Source organism: Sceloporus undulatus, chromosome 2 (genome assembly GCF_019175285.1).
Source record: "Sceloporus undulatus isolate JIND9_A2432 ecotype Alabama chromosome 2, SceUnd_v1.1, whole genome shotgun sequence".
Lineage (NCBI taxonomy): Eukaryota > Metazoa > Chordata > Lepidosauria > Squamata > Phrynosomatidae > Sceloporus > Sceloporus undulatus.
In genome coordinates this window covers 329,805,573-329,825,226 of record NC_056523.1, presented here as the reverse complement: position 1 = coordinate 329,825,226, position 19,654 = coordinate 329,805,573, and the positions used below count along the sequence as shown (strand labels likewise).

Here is a 19,654-nt window from a genome sequence, read left to right as displayed (position 1 = left end):
TTTTCTTAGATATCCCCAAGGAAAATAAGAGAGTACAGATATGAGAAACAGTAGTTGTCAATTATATCTGGAAGGTTGCAGGATTAAATAATCATTGGATCATCTTTTGAGCTCTAAAATTGGATTGCATCTTAGCTCTGTCCCCTTGCCTTGCCCTTATTTGCCTTCCTTAACTACTTCCACAGCTATTGCTGTGAGTGTGGAGAGATCCCCTTGCCTACCAGATGTTGGAAAGTTACTTTTAAAAAGATGTCATTACAGTTGCTCTTTACACTTTTAAAGAAGTAAGATATATTACAATTAGTTCTTGTTATTCGTGGAGCCTCTTTGGAGGGGGAATCCACTGGAAACAGTTAGGAAAATGGCTTGAAATTCTGGTTTCTCCTTTATTTTGGCTTGGATGTGCAGTCATTTAATGCTTATAATGTTTTATGCTCTCTGTTTTTGAGATTTTAGGATTTCCCCCCTTCCTGTGTTAAATGGTTTTGTTGTTGCTCTGTGCCTTCAAGTCGTTTCTGACTTATGGTAATCCTAAGGTGAACCTATCATGGGATTTTTTTTGGCAAGAGTTGGTCAGAGGACGTTTGCCCTTGCCTTCCCTTGAGGCTGAGAGGGTGTGAATTGCCCAAGATCACCCAGTGGGTTTCATTGCTGAGCTGGGAATTGAACCTTGGTCTCCAGAATCATAGTCCAACACTCAAACCCCTATGCCATGCTGGCTCTCCAATGTTAATTGGCTTTATGTGAAATTTTGGTGATTCTACTGTGCATCACCCCAGTTTTCTGTAAGGTGTTGGGTGTAATTTTTAAATAAATAGGTGGACTGTATCTTAGGAGGTTTCCTCTCCTGTCATGTGCTAGCGGCAGTTGTGCTTGATCCTCCCAATTTTTTTAAAAAAACCATCTTCTCCTCCTCGTATTCCTCCCCTTCCTGCTCTCAGATCCTACAGCGCCTTCTTGTGTTGGCTCTGGAGTCTCTTCGGTCTTTAGAGGAGCAGCTCATGGACCCTCTGGGAAGCCAGGACATTAAGGTATGTTCCTCAGAGCAGAGCACCGTACTCTCCAGCACTGCTCCAGTAGGTAAAACGTTGCAGCATTTGTGGCTTTGGATTTGAACTCCTCTATAGCCCCTAACTCTTTTGGACAACATATCCAGGGGTAGCTGTATTGGCCATACAGCCATGTATAATAACATCCAAAATGCACAAAATAGTGATACCTTTATTAGGACAACAATTTTTTTTTAAAATGTTGTGTAAAATGACCACAGGGTGTGTGTGTGTGTGTGTGTGTATGAACCATAAATGAATTTCATGTTTAGACTTGAGTCCCATCTACAAGATAAGATATCTCATTATATATATGCAGATATTCCAAAATCCCTAAAAACAAAATCCAAAACACTTCTTGTTCCAAGTATTTCACATGAGGGAGACTCAACCGGTACTAAACATCATGTGTCTGCTTTATGGCCCATCTAGAAACATAGGAAGCTGTTCATATCTATCTAGCCCAATATTGTCAAATCTGAAAGAAAATGTTGACTCTTCAGAGTTTCAGGCAGGATTGCTTCCAATCCCTGCCTAGAGATCTCTGGTGTTCCCTCCTGGCGACTTTCCATCCAAAGATTAGCCAGATCCGATGTTGAATTAAGATGGTAATTCAACAGTAAGAAGATAGGAAGTAGCCTTACACTGAGCCACATCCTTGGTCCATCTCACCCAGTATTGCCAACTCTGTCTGACAGCCATTGCTCTTCAAGGCTTCAGGCAGGATTCTCTCCTAGGGTGCATCTACAATGAAGAAATAATGCAGTTTGAGACCACTTTAAATGCCATGGCTCCATTGTACCGAATCATGGAATTTGTAGTGCAGTGCCACTACAGAAAAAAACTAAAGACTTTGTAAAACTGCAAATCCCAGGATTCCATAGGATGGAGCTACAGCACATAAAGTGGTGTTAAACTGCTTTATTTCTACAGTGTAGATACACCCTTTGCTCTACTGAGGTATTCTCTCAAGCCCCATTTAGCTTCCTGAATCAGATGAGATAGGGCATGTTCAGTGTGGCATGGTTTACCTCCATATGTTTGGGACCTACAATTTCCCAGCAGTGAAATGTGGAACTGTGAAGGGATAAAGGATCAGGGTCAGGTTGTTCGGGCAGAGGAAGAAGAAGGAGGGAGCTAGAGGATGGGAGGAAGATAAGGCTTGTTGTCTGGAAGGAGGCCAATGGATGGAACAGGTAGAGGCTGACCTGGGGGAGGAGGAAAGGCTATCCCGCCCATGGGAAAGGAGGGGTGGAGCCCACAGGATATAAGGTTAGAGGGAGAGGTGGACAAGAGTGGGTGGAGTCGCAGAAGATCTGGATGTGGTGAGGTGGATGGGCTAAGGAAGAAACGGATAACCAGGAGTCCTGGGAGTGTGGGTTGTCCGATATCTCTGCAAGGGACTCAGGCTCACCTGTGGGTAGGACCCCACGCTGCAGTGATTCTTCCAGACCCCCACTTGGAGGGTGAGTTAGGGAACTGGTCCAACCCAAAAGAGGTGAGCCCACTTGAAACAGAATGGGAAAACCTAGAGGAGCCTGGTGGGACACTAAGGGTCAATGGTGGGAACACAGGCTCCAACCAGAAGACCAGGAAAAAGCTGAGAGTGACTGACCGGAGAAAGGGTACCACCAGAGAGAGCTGGGTTACTCTGGAGGCCAATAGTAAAGATGGCAGAGGCCGGCCTGAGAGGGAGTTCGCCAGGCAAGTCCACTTCCATCAGGACTAAGCCTGAAGGAAGGAGACTCCGCCCTCCACAACTGCCATCTGCCGGCCTGAGAGGGAGTTCACCAGACAAGTCCAGTTCCATCAGGGCTAGCCTGGAAGAAGGAAGAGCCCTCCCTCCAATCCATCTGCCTTGGTCCTTAGAGAGAGAGAAGAACCACTGGACCTCATCCCCTTTCCCTCCATCATTCCCTTCTCCTTTTGTTTCATGTCTTTTAGATTGTAAGCCTGAGGGCAGGGAACTGTCTGATTAAAAATAATATTGTAAGCCGCCCTGAGAGCCATTAGGGCTGAAGGGCAGGATATAAATGCCTAAATAAATAAATAAATAAATAAAAGATAGAGCAGTCTGAGGGAAGACCAGAGCCTTGTTTGTGAAAAGGTTTCTTTCTGTTTGTCTGAGTTATTAAAGTTTATTTTGAGCAGTTCCCAGCTCCACATGTATCTGTTTGGGAGAAGATAGACCCAAAGGGCACCACGCCCACGCCTGGCCCAGGAGTCCCACCCACAGGAACATACTTGTATGGGTTGCTCTTCCCACTCACTCACAAGAACTAGGTCAAGAACTATGGAGACCTTTTTTGAGCATGCCCACCAAAGGGAGCAACCTTCCCCAAGGCCAGTCTTCTTCTTGCCTGTTGCTCCAACAAGACATCTGCAGCGTTGCTCCTCTCTGCTCCGGATTCCATTCTTGCTTCCTTCAATCCCACATTTAGATATAGAGACTGGAGGGGGTCACAGACGCTAATGGAGTGAGCATACTTATCAGCCCACACAACAGTCCTCCCAGAACCTGGCAGGTTTATTATTTGTTTGTTTTTTAAATTATTTATTGCATTTATATCCTGCTTTTCTCCCAAAATGGGATCCAAGGTGGCTGCGACTCTAGTCCATCACTAAGGGGCAGTGAAATTGCTAGCTGGCCATGACCAAAGGCTAGCTGTCCTTTACTGGATAACAGAAATTTGACAGTAACCACAGAATTTCCATTTAGCAAGCCAAAGTGTTGAGAGCAAACAAACGGCAAAGTGGCACAAACAGCCGTTGGCTTGCACAACAGTCCTTCTGAGGCCCACATGTGTCCTTCCAGTAGACTTCCACTTCAGCAAGCTGAAGCTGGGTCTTGTGCAAGCACCAGGTCAAATTTTCTGTTTTTTAAAGAATTCCTGGATGGGTTATGGACCTAATGAGGGATTAAGGAAGGACTTACCATTTTGCAGGCAGAGCAATGAAGAGGATATTGCTGGAAGGCTCAGGTGCATCCTACTGTGAGTGCTTTGTTGAGCAATGAGGGATAACGTAGTGTTGAGCAGTGAGGGACAGCTATGCTTATGCTAATTCAGATCCTTCAGAGGCCATCTAGCCAAAGTATTGTCAACTCTGATTAACAGCAATGGCTCCTCAGGGTTTCAGGAGAGATTCTTTCCTAGGATTCCCTCCTGGTGATTTCTCATTCAAAGACTAACCAGACCTGAAGCTGCTGAGCTTCTGAATTCAGATAGATCATTATGATGAATCTGACCCTTGTTCCTTCAAGCCCAGTATTGTCAGCTCTGACTGGCAGAAGCTGCAGTTCTGTCTATTGCCCCCAACTGACATTCTTTCCTAGCGCTGGCTGGAGAGTCCCAGTACAGCTGGCCCTCCACATTGACAGCTTTGACTATTGTGGATTTATTTATTCACGGATTTGATTAATATGTTCTCTAGGAATCTCTATGTCCTCCAGTGCGACTCTGCCAGAAATTGACCATAGAGTCATACTGGAGGACCTAGAGATTCCTAGATAAAACACTTCTCTATGCTTTTCTTGGTCTCTCACCACTATTCTGTAGTCATCCTCTGGCAGATGTTGACCATAGAGGTACTCTGGAGGATCTAGGAATTCCTAGAGAGATGTTCTCTCAGGTTTAAAAAGAGTGGTTTTTTATTTGTAGTTTTTCCACTTTCACAAGGGTCTTACACCCCTAACCCCAGTGAATGTGGAGGGCCCACTGTATTTCATACTGGTGGTAGGCTCCCATGTAAGTGTTAATTAGGCCTGACCCTGCTTAGCTTCTGAAATCAGAAGGGATTCATGGTGAGATGTTGTTCACAGCATTCTTGGGGTTCCCCCTTTTGCAGATGGTCTTCCGTCCTCCTCTGGATTTCTATGATGTGCTGATTCACCTGAACCCCAAGCAGATTCCAAGACATTTGGAGGCTGTAGACAGACCAGTCAAATCCTTCAGCCGAGGAATGCTAAGAGATGATGCTCCGGTAAAAACGTTTTCTTTTCCTGTCGTGGATTATGACCCTGTGCAGTGCTACCTCCATGAACTGCGGGTAAGTGTAAGGACACTCAAAGTTCAGCAAAGCAAAGATGGTAAAATAAAAAATGTAGGTGTGGATGGCATATCTACCATGTTTTGGGGCTCTCGATCCAATTAGGCCCAAGAGAAACTGTGTTTGACTTCTTCTCACTTCCTATTGTTTTTAAAAATGGCCTCTCCTGACCCTAAAATGGCCCAGGAAACACCACAAATATGATGGAAATGCCCCCTGAAGAACAGTTCAACAATTAATAAAGTTAAAAATATTAAAATTCATTATTAAACGACTTGTGTGTATGTGTGTGAGTGCATGCACACATCTTCAAGTCATTTTCGACTTAAGCTGGCCTATCATGAGGTTTTCTGAGGTTGAGAGTGTGTGACTTGCCCTAGGTCAACGAGTGGGTTTCCCTGACTGAACAAGGGATTCAAACCCTGGTCTCCAGAGTCATGGTTCAGTGCTCATCTATGGAAATGACTCATCCACAGGGTCGCCGTGAATTGAAGTCAACTCTGAGGCAGTTAGCACTTTATTATGCCATTGTATTTAATGGGACTTGAACATTGTTGGATTTTGGTATCCATGGAGTGTCCTAGAACCAAAACCTAGTGGATACCAAGGACCCACAGTAGTTGCTTTCAGGTAGGCTTCTTATAAATATGTGTGTGCTGCTTTATTTTCAACTCTTGTATGCTTTTTAATGATTTTATATGGTTTATAACAGTGATGATGAACCTTTTAGGGACCGAGTGTGCAAACTCAAAGGTGTTCTGGCAGTGGGTATTACCTGGTGCCGAGGGCGCAACTTTGGGGGGGAGAGACAGGACTTCGAGGGGAGGGAGGGGTATGTCTGCCCTCTGGGGGTGGGACTTAGATCATAGAATCATAGAGTTGGAAGAGTCTGCAAGGGCCATCCAGTCCAACCCCATTCATGCAGGAAATCCAAATCAAAGCATCCCCAGCAGATGGCCATCTAGCCTCTGCTTAAAGACCTCCAAGGAAGGAGACTCCACTACACTCCAAGGGAGTGTGTTCCACTGTCGAACAGCCCTTACTGTCAAGAGGTTCTTCCTAATGTTGAGGTGGAATCTCTTTTCCTGTAGCTTGCATCCATTGTTCCGGGTCCTGTTCTCTGGAGCAGCAGAAAACAAGCTTGTTCCCCCCTCAATATGACATCCTTTCAAATATTTAAACAGGGCTATCATATCACCTCTTAACCTTCTTTTCTCCAGGCTAAACATCCCCAGCTCCTTAAGTCATTCCTCATAGGGCAAGGTTTCCAGACCTTTCACCATTTTAGTTGCCCTCCTCTGGACGCGCTCCAGTTTCTCAATGTCCTTTTTGAATTGTGGTGCCCAGAACTGGACACAATATTCCAGGTGGGCCTGACCAGAGCAGAATACAGTGGCACTATTACTTCTCTTGATCTAGACACTATACCTTTATTGATGCAGCCTAAATAATGGGGCTGGAACATCGCCAGAGACAGCTGGAGGGCAGGGGGGGAGAAACACCCATAAGGGTGAGGGGTAAGAGGAGGAACAGGCACATGCCTGTTTTTCTTTTTCCCTTGCCCTCCCATATCTCTGCATGCCCTCCAAAATAGCTTCATGCGCTAGAGAGGGCATGCATGCCATAGGTTCGCCACCACAGGTTTATAACCTATTTATTTTTAAGAGTATTTATACCCCACTTTTCAGCCTCAAAGGCTGCCAGAACAGTTTACAGATTTGGCAGTGGGGAAGGGATCAAGTCCAGCAGATACTGACAGCTCTTCTCTCCCTCCAAGGCCAGAATGGTGGAGCTGGAATGGAAGGAGGGTTGTATTAATATGATGTTTTTTAATTGCATTCACAATTGTATTATTAGATTTCGGTTGATTCTTTTTGTGAGCTGCCTGGGATTCACTCTGTGAGAAAGATGCTATATACATGGGGGGGAAAATAAGATTCCTGCTGCTAGCAGAGATTTCTGGGAGCTGAACTCCAAAAATAACTTTTCTAAGAACCCAAGCTCTGGTTTTCATGTTGTGTTGCAGCTAAGCCTGTGCCCAAGCCTAAACTTGTCTGACTCAAACTGTGTTGATCCCTGTTATATGCCTTCATTGTCCACCCTCTTCTTCCGTTGTTTCCCCTTGGCTGCTTTTCTGAATGTAAACTCCTCAGGGCAGGGGCCTCTCCTCTGGTCCTCTGCACAAAGCTGTGTGTACTGGATGGCATTCCACAAACACCTTTAACAAAAACAAGAGTTTTAAGGGTGGGAATACAGTGTGTGTCCATGCATATGTGATCTTCTCATACCACAGCCCTACAGTCTTTCATAACAATGGGTGTTTCCTTAATGAAGCTGTTAAAGCATTTAATATTGAGGGTTATATGCCCTTCTTCTGCTGAAATTGCCAAATGTAGATGCTTTTAATAAAAGGGAGAAACACATGCTGGGCTGCTTCCTTTGCACGAGAAGACCAAAGAAGCTGATCACGATGAAACCTGTTTTCTCTCATGTTGGTCCTTCTGTTGCAAGGGAAACAGTGACGGTTGGTGCCAGCCTTGCGTGCCACTTGATTCTTTTAGTCTTTAGTGGTTCTTCTGCAAGAGAGCTGTGCTTGTTTATAGCTTCTAGATGCTCAACACAGTCATTGTTTTCTTCATGAAATTTGTAGTGACGACAGCTCTGATGCAAGCTTGTGGTCTGTATTGAGCAATGTTATTTTCCTGCCCTTCAAAGATTGAATTTGACAACTCTGGCTTTTAAGTGGGTATCCCATTGTCATGGTTCCCCTTTTCAGGTTGGCATCATAGTTCCAACCCTTGGGCTCCTATTTACCATGCCCTTTGAGCTTCAAAAACCCTTCCAGAATTTGGTCCTTCAGCCTCAAAGTAACAATTTACAATGGACACACAGATTTATTGGGTTCAGTGAGGTGATGGTTTTTTGTTTTTTTTTTTTAAATAGAAAGGAGACAGGCTCCATGTGCTGTTAGATGGTCAACTGTTTATTCTTTTTAAAAGCCCTGTATGCATTTTGGTCTATATGAAAGCAGGCCTTCTTTAGGGGCTTTCAGCAAAAATCACTGGGGTTGCTGACAACACTCTCCAAAGGGTTGGATACTTCATGGTATCTGCTTGGTCATTTAAACACCCTCATTACAACCTCCAGTGAAGTCAAATCCACCCCCTTTTGAGAGTCTGTTCCGCTGTCAAACAGCTCTTGCCATTGGGAAGTTTTTCTTAATGTTTAATGGAAAAACTCCTTTCTTATGAATCCAATAGTTTGGCTCCCACCTTCTGGCGAGAACCAGCTTGTTCCATCTTCCACCCATCAGGTCTTTAGATATTTGAAGATGACTCCCATAGTCATCTCTTCTCCTCACTAAACAGGTCTCCTTTGTTATAATTTAAATCTGTTGATGATACCTTGTCTTAATGAACCCCCATTCCATAATTATCCCCAATTTATCAAAATCTATGCAGCTATCATTTTGTTTTCATATCCAGTCATCTTCTCAGTATCATTTTAATTTTAAATTGTAAGCATTCTGATGATAGAAAACTGCCCTATGAATATTGGAACTGTATTCCCAGGACATAAAGGTATCTTCCAAGTATGACTTGGGTTTAGATGCCAAGTATTAGTTTTTCCAAGCTGACTGTAGGCTCTAGTCTCACTATGATAGTACAATAATAATATAAAATGTATTTGTCAGCACAGATATTTCCTGGTGAAATGGTTAAGGTTATGTAATTCATGCTTTATGTAAGCTTAGGCACACAAGACTGTTATTTTACTTGTGATTCATTTCATAGCTTTTGACAAGTTTTTTGTTTTAAAGACCATTTTCCTCCTCTTATTCCTGACATCCAATAGAGACACACACATAGAAAAGTGTGTATGTTTAACATGTGCATTCTTGTTTGCTGATAAAAAAACAAAGCACATTGAAGGAGAGTGTGGACCATTGGTGATGTCTGTTTTCATTTCTCAATTTAAACATTTTTATTGCAGAGATTAAGTAAGAATTACTAGTTTTGCAAAAAGAAGAACAAAAAAGAAGGCTGTGTCATTTTAAAGACTTAAAGTCTTTAGGGATGAATGCCAGCAGCTTGAATTGAGTGTGGAGACAAACCATCAAGTTTTGCAATAGGTATAGCAGGTCCATAAAAAAAATTTCAACCTAATAAGTAAACACTCTCATTCTGTTCTGTCCGAAGTCTCTGAGCCATCTTCAAAGGCAGTCCAGCATAAGGGACATCACCGTAATCTCATCTTGAATCTGTTTCCACTAGCACTGGGAAATAAGCCAGCAATTTAAAAAGCAAGTGTTGTTAGCTGACTTCAAGACATCAAAGCCCCCCACCCACCCTCCACTGCTCTGCTTAGGTCTTCTAGATTCAGTCTGTGGCCTCCCTAATTGAGTCTATCTATCTGGTATGTGGTCTTCCTCTCTTTCTGTTGCCTTCTGCCTTTCCCATCATCATTGACTTTTCCAATGAGTCATGCTTTCTCATGATCAGACCAAAGTATGACACCTCAGTCTAATCATCTTGGCTTCCATGAAGAGTTCAGGCTTGATCTGTCCAAGAATTTGGATATCCATGGTATTCTCAGCACTCTTCTCCAGCACCACATCTTGAATGAATTGATTTCCGTTTTATTCTCTTTCTTCACTGTCCCACTCTCATATCTGTACATAGTACAGGCTTGGGCGATTCTAACTTTAGTGCTCATTTGTATCTCTGCTTTTTATGGTCTTGTCTAGTTCTTTCATGACTGCCCTTCCCATTCCTAGCCGTCTTCTTATTTCTTGACTGCAGTCTCCAATCTGATCAATGTTTGATCCAAGATACAGGAATTTTTTAAAAACTATTTTAATTGCTTAATTATCTAGGTTAAATTTATGTAGATCCACTGTGGTCATCTTTTGTTTTCTTTATATTCAGCCATATTCTTCCTTGACCTTCCTTAATAATTGTTACAAGTCCATGATGTTGTCTGCTAATAGTATAATGTCATCCACATATCATAGATAGTTGATTGTTGATGTTTATTCTTCTACCTCAGGGGTAGGCAACCTTTTTGAGCCGGGGGCCGGGTTGCTGTTCCTCAGACAACTGGGGGGGCCGAAGCCAAAAAATAAATAATTAAATAATTTAAATAAATTTAAATAAATAAATAAACTGGGACAAATGTAGGACAACATGTTCAAATGGTGGACACTTTTTTAAAAAGTGGAGGACACGCAAAAAAATTTGCTGATTTTTAAAAATATGTTAATATAAATGCATGTTTTTGAGGCGTCTATAGACAATTGCCCCTGCGCGTGAGAGGTCAAAGTCCCTGGCGGCAATCGGCGGTAGGACCGGGCTGGGGCCGGTCCCAAGGCCTTGCCGGGCCGCATCCAGCCCACAGGCCGCAGGTTGCCTACCCCTGTTCTACCTTCTTCAAAGTCTAAACCTGCTCTTTGTATTTTCTGCATGCAATTTGAACAAGTAGGGTGATAATATGCAGCCTTGTCTGACCCCCTTTTCAATTGGGAACACTTCTGTTTCTCAATATTCTGTTCTAACAGTTGCTTCTTGTTCTAAGTACAGATTTTCATTAGGACTCTCAAATATAGTGGCACTCCCATGCCTTTAAGAGCCTTCCAAAGGTTTTCGTGATCTATGCAATCAAAGGCTGCATACACACATAGAGCAAGTGCTACAGGCTATTTTTTCCAGACCTGTGTATGACACTCTGAAATGGGAAACTCCATGTGTTCTTGGGAACTTTGTCTTTCAAAACAACAAAGACACTGCTGATCTGTGACAAAACCATTCCTAGTTCTACTCCCTCCAATGCTGGCCCTTCAAATATATATTTTTAATTAAGGCTTAATTTTTATTCTAACCATGGAATGATCTCCTCTCATGCAGGACTGAGCAAAGTGAGGCTGTTTAGATGTAGAACTGCAGCTCCCATCAGCCCTAGACAGCGTAGTCTATAGTAAAGAATGCTGGAAGTTGCAGTCCATCAACATCTGGAAGACTACACTTTGGTCATCCTTCCTCTGATGGTTTCATTTATATCAAAAGTAACTCATTGAAATAGTTCAAGATTTTCCATACCTAGGCTCAGCCATTAATCGGAATGGAGACTGATGTCAAGAAATCGCTAGAAGAATAGGACTTGGAAGAGCAGCTATGAAAGAACTAGATAAGATGCTGAAGTGCAGAGATATGTAATGGAATGCTAAAGTTAGAATTATCCATGCAGGTGTGTTTCCCATTTCTATGTATGGTTGTGAAAGCTGGACAGTGAAGAAAGCTGATAGGAAGAAAATCAACTCATTTCAGGTAATGGAGGAGAAGAATTTTATGGATGCCATGGACTGCTAAAAAACCCAATAAATACTGTAGGTCCTAGAACAAATTGAACCTGAACTCTCCCTAGAAGTCAAGATGATTAAACGAAGGCTATTGTACTTTGGCCATATCATGAGAAGACATGACTCCCTAGAAAAGTCAGTAATGCTGACAAAGCAGAAGACAGTAGGAAAAGAGGAAGACCACATTCCAAATGGATAGACTCCATCAAAGAAGCCACAACCTTTAATCTGCAAGACCTGAGCAGGATGGTTGATGATAGGGTGATTTGGAGATCTCTCATTCATAAGGTTGCCATAAGCTGAAATCAACTTGACAGCAGCTAAAAACAGCAAAAAGCTCTCAGTGCATGTAAAGTTGACTTGAGGTTGACCAGCATGGGCGTTGGCTAGTTCTACCTTTAGCATTTTCAGGGTATTGATCTTCAAATTGTTTTTAATAATGACTGACTTGGCATGATGTGCCCAGGCAGGTTCAGACTGCATCCTTGAACATGATAAAACAGCCTCCCTGTATTTTTTTGAACAACTTTTTACACCCCTCCCAGATGTTGGGGTTGAGGAATCATGTTTTAAATACAGTAGTTTAGATTTCAGAACACATTACCATTAAATTACCATACATTCTCTTCAGTCTGTGAACGTTGTATTAATACTTGTGCAATATATCTAGAAATTCAGCCTGGATGTAGCACATATTTATATGGTTTGTTACAAAGGCTAGATTAAGGCGGTTGGATCCATGGATCACTTTCACAGTTGTACATGGGTGGGCTATTTTAGGAGTGGTGGCATAGATATTAAATAAATAAATAAATAAATAAATAATAAAGTATAAATATAGCAGCACAAAAACCTTAATGCATGAATCTATTTTCTAGCCTTGTGATTTTGGTGAGACTAACAGCCTGATCCAATGCATTTCTATGCAGTTACTCAATTAACACACTAAACATTGACACTAACAGAAACATCAGGAGATTCAAAAACTAACTTTGAAAGAAGGAGGAAGCAAATTGTACTGGTTCCTCACAGTCTTTGGCCTCTAGTCTGTGAAGGGCCTGGAGAAATTGAACCATTGATAATCTGGTCCTGTCTGTTATATTATCTGCTTCTGGAAACATATTTGGGGTAGTCATTTAAATGTACTTGCAGAGAATGGTGAGTTAAAAATTATATAATACAGCTTGCCTCCTATTTGGAAGTTACTAAGTTGTACAGTAGACCTACGGTCCTATAACTGATGTGAATTCATGTTTACAATTATTAACCAATGATTGTGACCCCCAAAATCTACCCTTTCAGCCTACCGCAATTGTCTGCAGCATTCTCCCTGTTTTTTTGTTTGTTTGTTTGTTTGTTTTTTTTGGGGGGGGGGTGTCCATTGAGATGTCATGCAGAAGATGGAGTGAGCTTCTTTCGGAGCCTCCAGAGACTAGAACATGAACCACTGGATTCAATTTATAAGGAAAGACATTCCACCTAAACCATAGGAAGAACTTTATTTTATTGTAATGGATATTTGACAGTGAATGGACTGCCTTGGAGATTGGTAGACACTCCATCATTGGCAGTCTAAACAGAGGTTGGATGAGCATCTTTCAGCATGTATTTGTTGTGAATTCCTGCATGGCAGGGGATTGGATTAGATGGCCCTTGGGATTCATTCCAACTCTCCGATTCTGTGACAGCAATGGAGAACCTTTGGCCCTCTAGGTGTGCTGAACACAAAACTCACACAGTTTTTAAAACTGAATGTATACTCTACCTTTCTCCTGGGTGTGGAACTCAAGGCAGTTTATAATAATTTAAAACAAGATTCAGTTAAAGTCTTATTTTACATAGGCTAAAAAAGAATTGAACAATGCTGTTATTAAAACCAAGGTTAAAAGCAATTGAAAACACATTTAAAGCATAATTATTAATAAAAGGGTTTTTAAAATTACTTAAAGTACATACCTTTATTATACTATTGCTACATTATTTAAACTTCAGAGGTCTGCCAGAATAAAAAGATCATCACCTACTAGCAAAAAGAGCAGAGCACGGCCATACTAGCAGAGTGGGGCCATGCTGGTTAAAGCTTCTGGAGCAGACCAAATCCATATTATCTGGAGGGCCAGATCTTCCATGCTGATAGGAAAGGATTATTTCACAGACTGTCAGCATCAGTCTGATCCTCATCTCCATATTGACTTCATATGCTCACTTCATAGGGACCATGGCAAAGAAATATAAGTGGATACTCAACTTTCTTTTAGCAGCTGAAATAGTCACACATATAATCATGATGAAGTGTACTACTCTATTTTGCTTTGGTCAGACCTCACCTAGAATATTGTGCCCAGTACTGGTCACCACAATTCAAGAAGTTGACAAGCTGGAGAGTGTCCAAAGGATGGTGATCAAAATGGTGAAAGGTCTGGAAACCACTAAGCCCTATGAAGAGCAGCTTAGGGAGTTACTTATGTTTAGCCTGGAGAAGAGAAGGTTAAAGGGGAACATGGTGGCCATGTTTAAACATTTTAAGGGTGTCATATTGAAGTTGGAGCAATGGATTCAAACTACAGGAAAAGAGATTCCACCTCAACTTTAGGAAGAACCTTTTAATGGTAAGAGCTGTTTGATAGAGAGTGGTGGAGTCTCCTTCTTTGGAGGTTTTAAAACAGAGGTGGTCAGGAGTACATTGGCATGGCAGGGGATTGGACTGGGTGGGCATTGTGGTCTCTTCCAATTCTATGATTTGAGGTCTCATTGAAGCATAGCATAGAAAAAACATATTGATGCCACTTCATTGCCTATCCCTGGCAGTTGAAATTCATGGGGCTGTCTGTTGCAAGGTGAAGCAGAGCTGGTTGAATGATTAAAGGGAAGCAGCTGTTGGCATCTGGACAATCGATTCCTAACAACTGCCAAAAATGTTTGTTGATTCTGAGGTGACTTGGTTTCTGTTTTGATTGAACTTGGTGGCCAAACTCATCACCTTTAAATCTCTGTTCTTTGCAGGAAGGATTCAGTGAGTTTGCTCTGTTTTTCTATGACAAGTATGGAGGAGAAGTTATTGGTGTCCTCTGGAAACCTTCGGCCTTTGAGCCACAGCCTTTCAAGGTGAGACTTCAGTCCCAGAATTTGGCTCGTATGTTGATTCCCTTGTCGGGTGACAATTTCATGGAGCGAGCTGCATGGAAAGGACTATACAGGGAATAGTTCCTACCCATTATGTTTAGAGCAGACATTAAATGGCAGGAGTGTGTATGACAGCTTGATAGAGATGTATAAGGGAAGATGCAGGGGGCTGTGGAGGTGCAGGCAACATAAAACCCAGATGGCTCAATGTACCACAGAACCTTGTTGCTTATTTAGAAACCTCTAGATTACAAGAAGAGAATCTCCAGGGATATAAGGGGATGGATCCTCCTTTGGATTCTTTGCAGGTGAAGTGATGTCATGGGGCATAATGAGCATGAAACCCTGACATGATGAGGTCCTGGGCTGGCTGGAGCTTCTCTGCTTGTTCCTTCTCCACATAGGACAGCAAACAAAGCAGGCACTTCACTGTTGTCACTGACCAGTGATTGGGGGAATAGCAGCGGGTTTTTTCTCCCTGCAACCCTGGAAGAGGGAGAGCTTGGGAGAGCCTCTGTAGGTTCTTCATTCTCTCTTTCAGCTCAGGGCTGAGGCCTTTCCTAGTAAGGACTGCAAAAGGATCTTGTAGCATCTTTGAGACTAACCAGTTGTAAGCTAGACTTTTGTAGACTTGGTCTGATTCCTCAGATGCATGGAGTGAACTTGTAACAGAAATTCTCAGTTTTGTAATAAAAATCATGGGAAAACTCTCAGGAACCTGAGCTTCCTCGCACATTCATCCACCACAAACTGATACCCAGGAAGTACCTTTCTAATCAGACTGTATACATTCCCGTGGAAATGAAAAATGTGGGTATGACGATGAGATGACAAACCCAGTTTTAACTATGGTCTTTGAAGGACAAAGATGTTGCCTGAGGCCAGGGTGGGTGGGTAGCCATATGAATGGTGGAAGGAGTTTGGGAATGTGGTGTGTGTAGGCTGGGAGCCAGAAAGGAGATGTGATAAATTGGACAAGAGTGTTCTTGTGGGGCTGGGGTGTTAACCAGTGTTATGATATATATAGTGTGCCAGGAAGCCATTGTCTCTATCCACCCCCTGTTGATGGACTGGAGTTTGTGGATAAATTCCAATTCATCAGTTTCACTTTCCAGACTTCCTTTGTAGTGTTTGTTTGCTTGTTCAAGGATTGTTGTCCTGAGGTCAGTAAGGACTGTAAGTTTAGGTGTGAAAGATAATAGTGTGAACTGTAGGCACTGCATTTGACAGACAGTTGGAAACCTTGACTGGCAGAATGTAGTCTTGGGATTAGTTAAGCTTGATATAAATGCCAGAGCCTGGACATTTTTTCTTCGTATGGTCAGTACAGCAGGGCCTTCATTTTGCTCCACTTGAGGTTGCAAGACCTTCACTTTCCTTACTTTCAGGGCCCTGAATTGGAAAGCCTAGAGCAGAGGTGGGAGTCTTGCAGCTTTCTGGATATTTTGTTGAACTGCAGCCCTTAGCCGACACAGACAATGGTGAGGAATGCTGAGAGTTGCTGTCTGATCAGATCTAGAGGGATGTATGTTTCCTGGCGTCTGAACTGGTCTGGCCTTGGATGGGGAGGCTTAATCAGCAGAAGCAACTTCCAGAGAGAAGGCAACAGCCTGGTAGGCAGTGGAAGGGGTGCTTTTTTGAGGACTCAGTGAGAAACAGAGCAAGAAGTGCATAGACTGGTTTTGTGGCCAAGGAGGGGGTAGGTGGGAAAGTGAGATGGGAAGCAAATACAGGGGGGAGATGACGGAAGAGAAAGATCACAAACAGAAGCCTGAAGCAGCTGGGAAGGAGTGGCAACAAGCCATAGGTAGGACGTGGAGAGTCAGAAGGTGTGCAAGTTGCTGGAAGGAGGAGAGGTAACTGTAGTAGAAGGTGGGGTAAGAAGGGTGGAGGACTTCTGGGTCTGGCTGCCGACCAACAACTTATAAAAACAACAGGAAAAGGCCAATCTCCGTAGCTTTTGCTTTGGATCTCTGCCCAGTGGCATGGATAAAACCAGTTTTATGAGTAAGAGGGTGTAGGAATTTGCCAGCTTTGTATGCCCCGCTGATTATGGAACGAAGCCTCTGGCACTAGGAGTGGGAGGGTTTCCATCCCATCCCTCACTGCATAACTCATAGTTCAGTCTATTTCTGATTTGCAGTTCTTGGAATTTTAGCCAACATGCAGCCATTTTGTGGGGTTATTGGTTGGGAGGGTAGTTTAAATGGCAGACTGCTGTTCAATAGAGTAAGCAAAACCAAGCTCCCTTCTCCTTTAGTTTATTTTACAAAGCAAGTTCCTAGTCCTCATGTTGGCAAGCAGGACTTTTTGTTTCATTTATTTCTATGTACTGTTTTGTATGCATGTGGGCTAGACAAAGAAACTGTTAAATGGATCTGTAATTGGTTGACCGGCCGAACCCAAAGGGTGCTCAACAATGGCTCCTTTTCATCCTGGAGAGAAGTGACCAGTGGGGTCCCACAGGGCTCTGTCCTGGGCCCAGTGCTATTCAACATCTTTATCAATGACCTGGATGACAGAATTGGGAGCATACTTATCAAATTTGCAGATGACACCAAATTAGGGGGAATAGCTAATACCCCAGAAGACAGGATCAAGATTCAAAATGACCTGAATAGACTAGAAAGCTGGGCCAAAGCTAACAAAATGAAATTCAACACAGAGAAATGTAAGGTATTGCACTTAGGGTGGAAAAATGAAATGCACAGATATAGGATGGGTGACACCTGGCTGAATGAAACTACGTGTGAAAGGGATCTAGGAGTCCAAGTAGACCACAAGTTGAACATGAATGAACAGTGTGATGCGGCAGCTAAAAAGGCCAATGCTATTTTAGGCTGCATCAATAGAAGTATAGTGTCTAGATCAAGAGAAGTAATAGTGCCACTGTATTCTGCTCTGGTCAGGCCCCACCTGGAATATTGTGTCCAGTTCTGGGCGCCACAATTCAGAAAGGACATTGAGAAACTGGAGCGTGTCCAAAGGAGGGTGACAAAAATGGTGAAGGGTCTGGAAACCATGCCCTATGAGGAACGACTTAGGGAGCTGGGGATGTTTAGCCTGGAGAAAAGACGGTTAAGAGGCGATATGATAGCCCTGTTTAAATATTTGAAAGGATGTCATGTTGAAGAGGGAGCAAGCTTGTTTTCTGCTGCTCCAGAGAACAGGACCCGGAACAATGTATGCAAGCTACAGGAAAAGAGATTCCACCTGAACATTAGGAGGAACTTCCTGACAGTAAGGGCTGTTCGACAGTGGAATGCACTCCCTCGGAGGGTGATAGTCTCCTTCCTTGGAGGTCTTTAAACAGAGGCTGGATGGCCATCTTTCAGGGATGCTTTGATTTGGATTTCCTGCATGGCAGGAGGTTGGACTGGATGGCCCTAGTGGTCTCTTCCAGCTCTACGATTCTATGATTCTATGATTTATGCATCTTGCACATCAGCTCAGAAGCTGTTTGCAAAGAGAAGATCCACAAACAGTTGTCATGGTTGTTAATGCATTGTGGTCTCTTCCAACTCTGTGATTCTATGATTCTATGATTTACACACCACCATTCCCCCACAACTGGAACTCCAGTTGGCTTACAAAAATTAAAAGAAAAAAGGTTCAGATTCCTTACAAAGAGACATACCAAAAGTTATTGTTAAAATGCAATTTAACTATTGATAGAATTAAAATTATTTACAACAAAACCCATAAAAGACAAAAGGTAAAAGTAAATCAAACTGCATACTATTATCACAGTAATAAATAAATATCAGATGTTTTATTTGTTTTGTTTTGTTTTGTTTGTCTTGTAATAATATGTATGTGTTAATGTTGTTTAATTAGTTGGTTTTAATTATAATTGATTTAATAATTTTTTAAGGGGAGGAGGGAATTTTGATCTACAATGTATTGTATTTTATTGTTGTTAGCCGCCCCGATTGACCTCAAGGGGCGGGATATAAATAAACTATTATTATTATTATTATTATTATTATTATTATCATCATCATCATCATCATCATCATCATCATCAACATATGTTAAAAGTCCAGTTAGAAAGAGATGTCTTCACACACTTCTTAAAAGTCATGGGAGTGAGTCTTCCAGTGTTTGCAGTGGTTTGGGCAACCACTAGAAGTGTCAACAGCGTGTGAGTCTCCTTCTAGTACTAATGTTGCCTTGTGTGTCAGGCAGCAAGGTATTTTGCAGATAGGGAGCAACAAAAGACAAAACCCTTTCCCACTTGCCCAACAAGTGGGTTTTCACAGGCCATGGTATTTAAACAGGGCCTCTCTTCATGACTTTGATGTTCAGAAAGGTGCATAGTGAGATAGGCAATTCCTTAGATACCTGTGCCTCAACTCAACCATGGTTTACGCCAGCCACCATCTGATATGATGTCCACGTTGAGCCATAATTCACCAGTTATTTGTTCATCTCTGTTGCTCTTTACACAGGCATCAAACATGAGAGGAAGGATGATGTTGTCACTCAGTGAGGATCCTCTGACTGTTCCCAATGTGGAAGCCGTTTTGGAAGACTTTGGAATCTTGGGAGAAGGACTGGTCAAATCAGTTGAGGCTCGCACAGAGAAATGGTCAATTTAGAGCCTCCTGGGACTCTGCTGCTGCTTGTCAATGCTCTGCTCTGCTCTCTCAGACTGTGTTCTCATCCGTAACTTTTCCATTTAGAATTCTCTTATGAGAAATATATTTTTATTACACAGAAATCTCTCTCCAACCTGTTTCCTCTTGTAAACCCATTCCATTTAGATACAACCTTGACAAACCCAATAAAGGACTCATTGTGTAGAAGAAGACCTATTAAATTTTTTTTGCCTTTTTAGGTAAAGGAATAATGATAAATTGTTCTTTATTCATCAAATGATATTCTAATTACATCCTTTCTGAGAGCAATCCAAGCAGTATAAAATATTGTTTTCTCAAAGCTCCTGATTCCCACATCAAATATTCACTATTACAATGGCTGCCCTCCCAATCATTCAATCGTTTGAGGAAAACAAGATTAGTCAGCAGGAATGGGGTGGGGAGAACCATGCCATTTTGTTTTTTTAAAGGTGTGTTGG

The 19,654-nt window shown here is 42.4% G+C and overlaps 1 protein-coding gene across 1 annotated transcript in view; it reads left to right on the top strand.

Annotated features, from left to right (window-relative positions):
* The window catches only part of NOL6 (nucleolar protein 6), an 84,322-nt gene extending 64,943 nt beyond the window's left edge, over positions 1-19,379 (top strand). The window contains 4 exon segments of the mRNA XM_042454488.1: positions 942-1,031; positions 4,896-5,096; positions 14,455-14,556; positions 19,026-19,379. Of these exon segments, the coding sequence (XP_042310422.1) occupies positions 942-1,031; positions 4,896-5,096; positions 14,455-14,556; positions 19,026-19,175 (543 nt within the window). The 3' untranslated portion in view covers positions 19,176-19,379.
* The last annotated feature ends 275 nt before the right edge of the window (positions 19,380-19,654 follow it).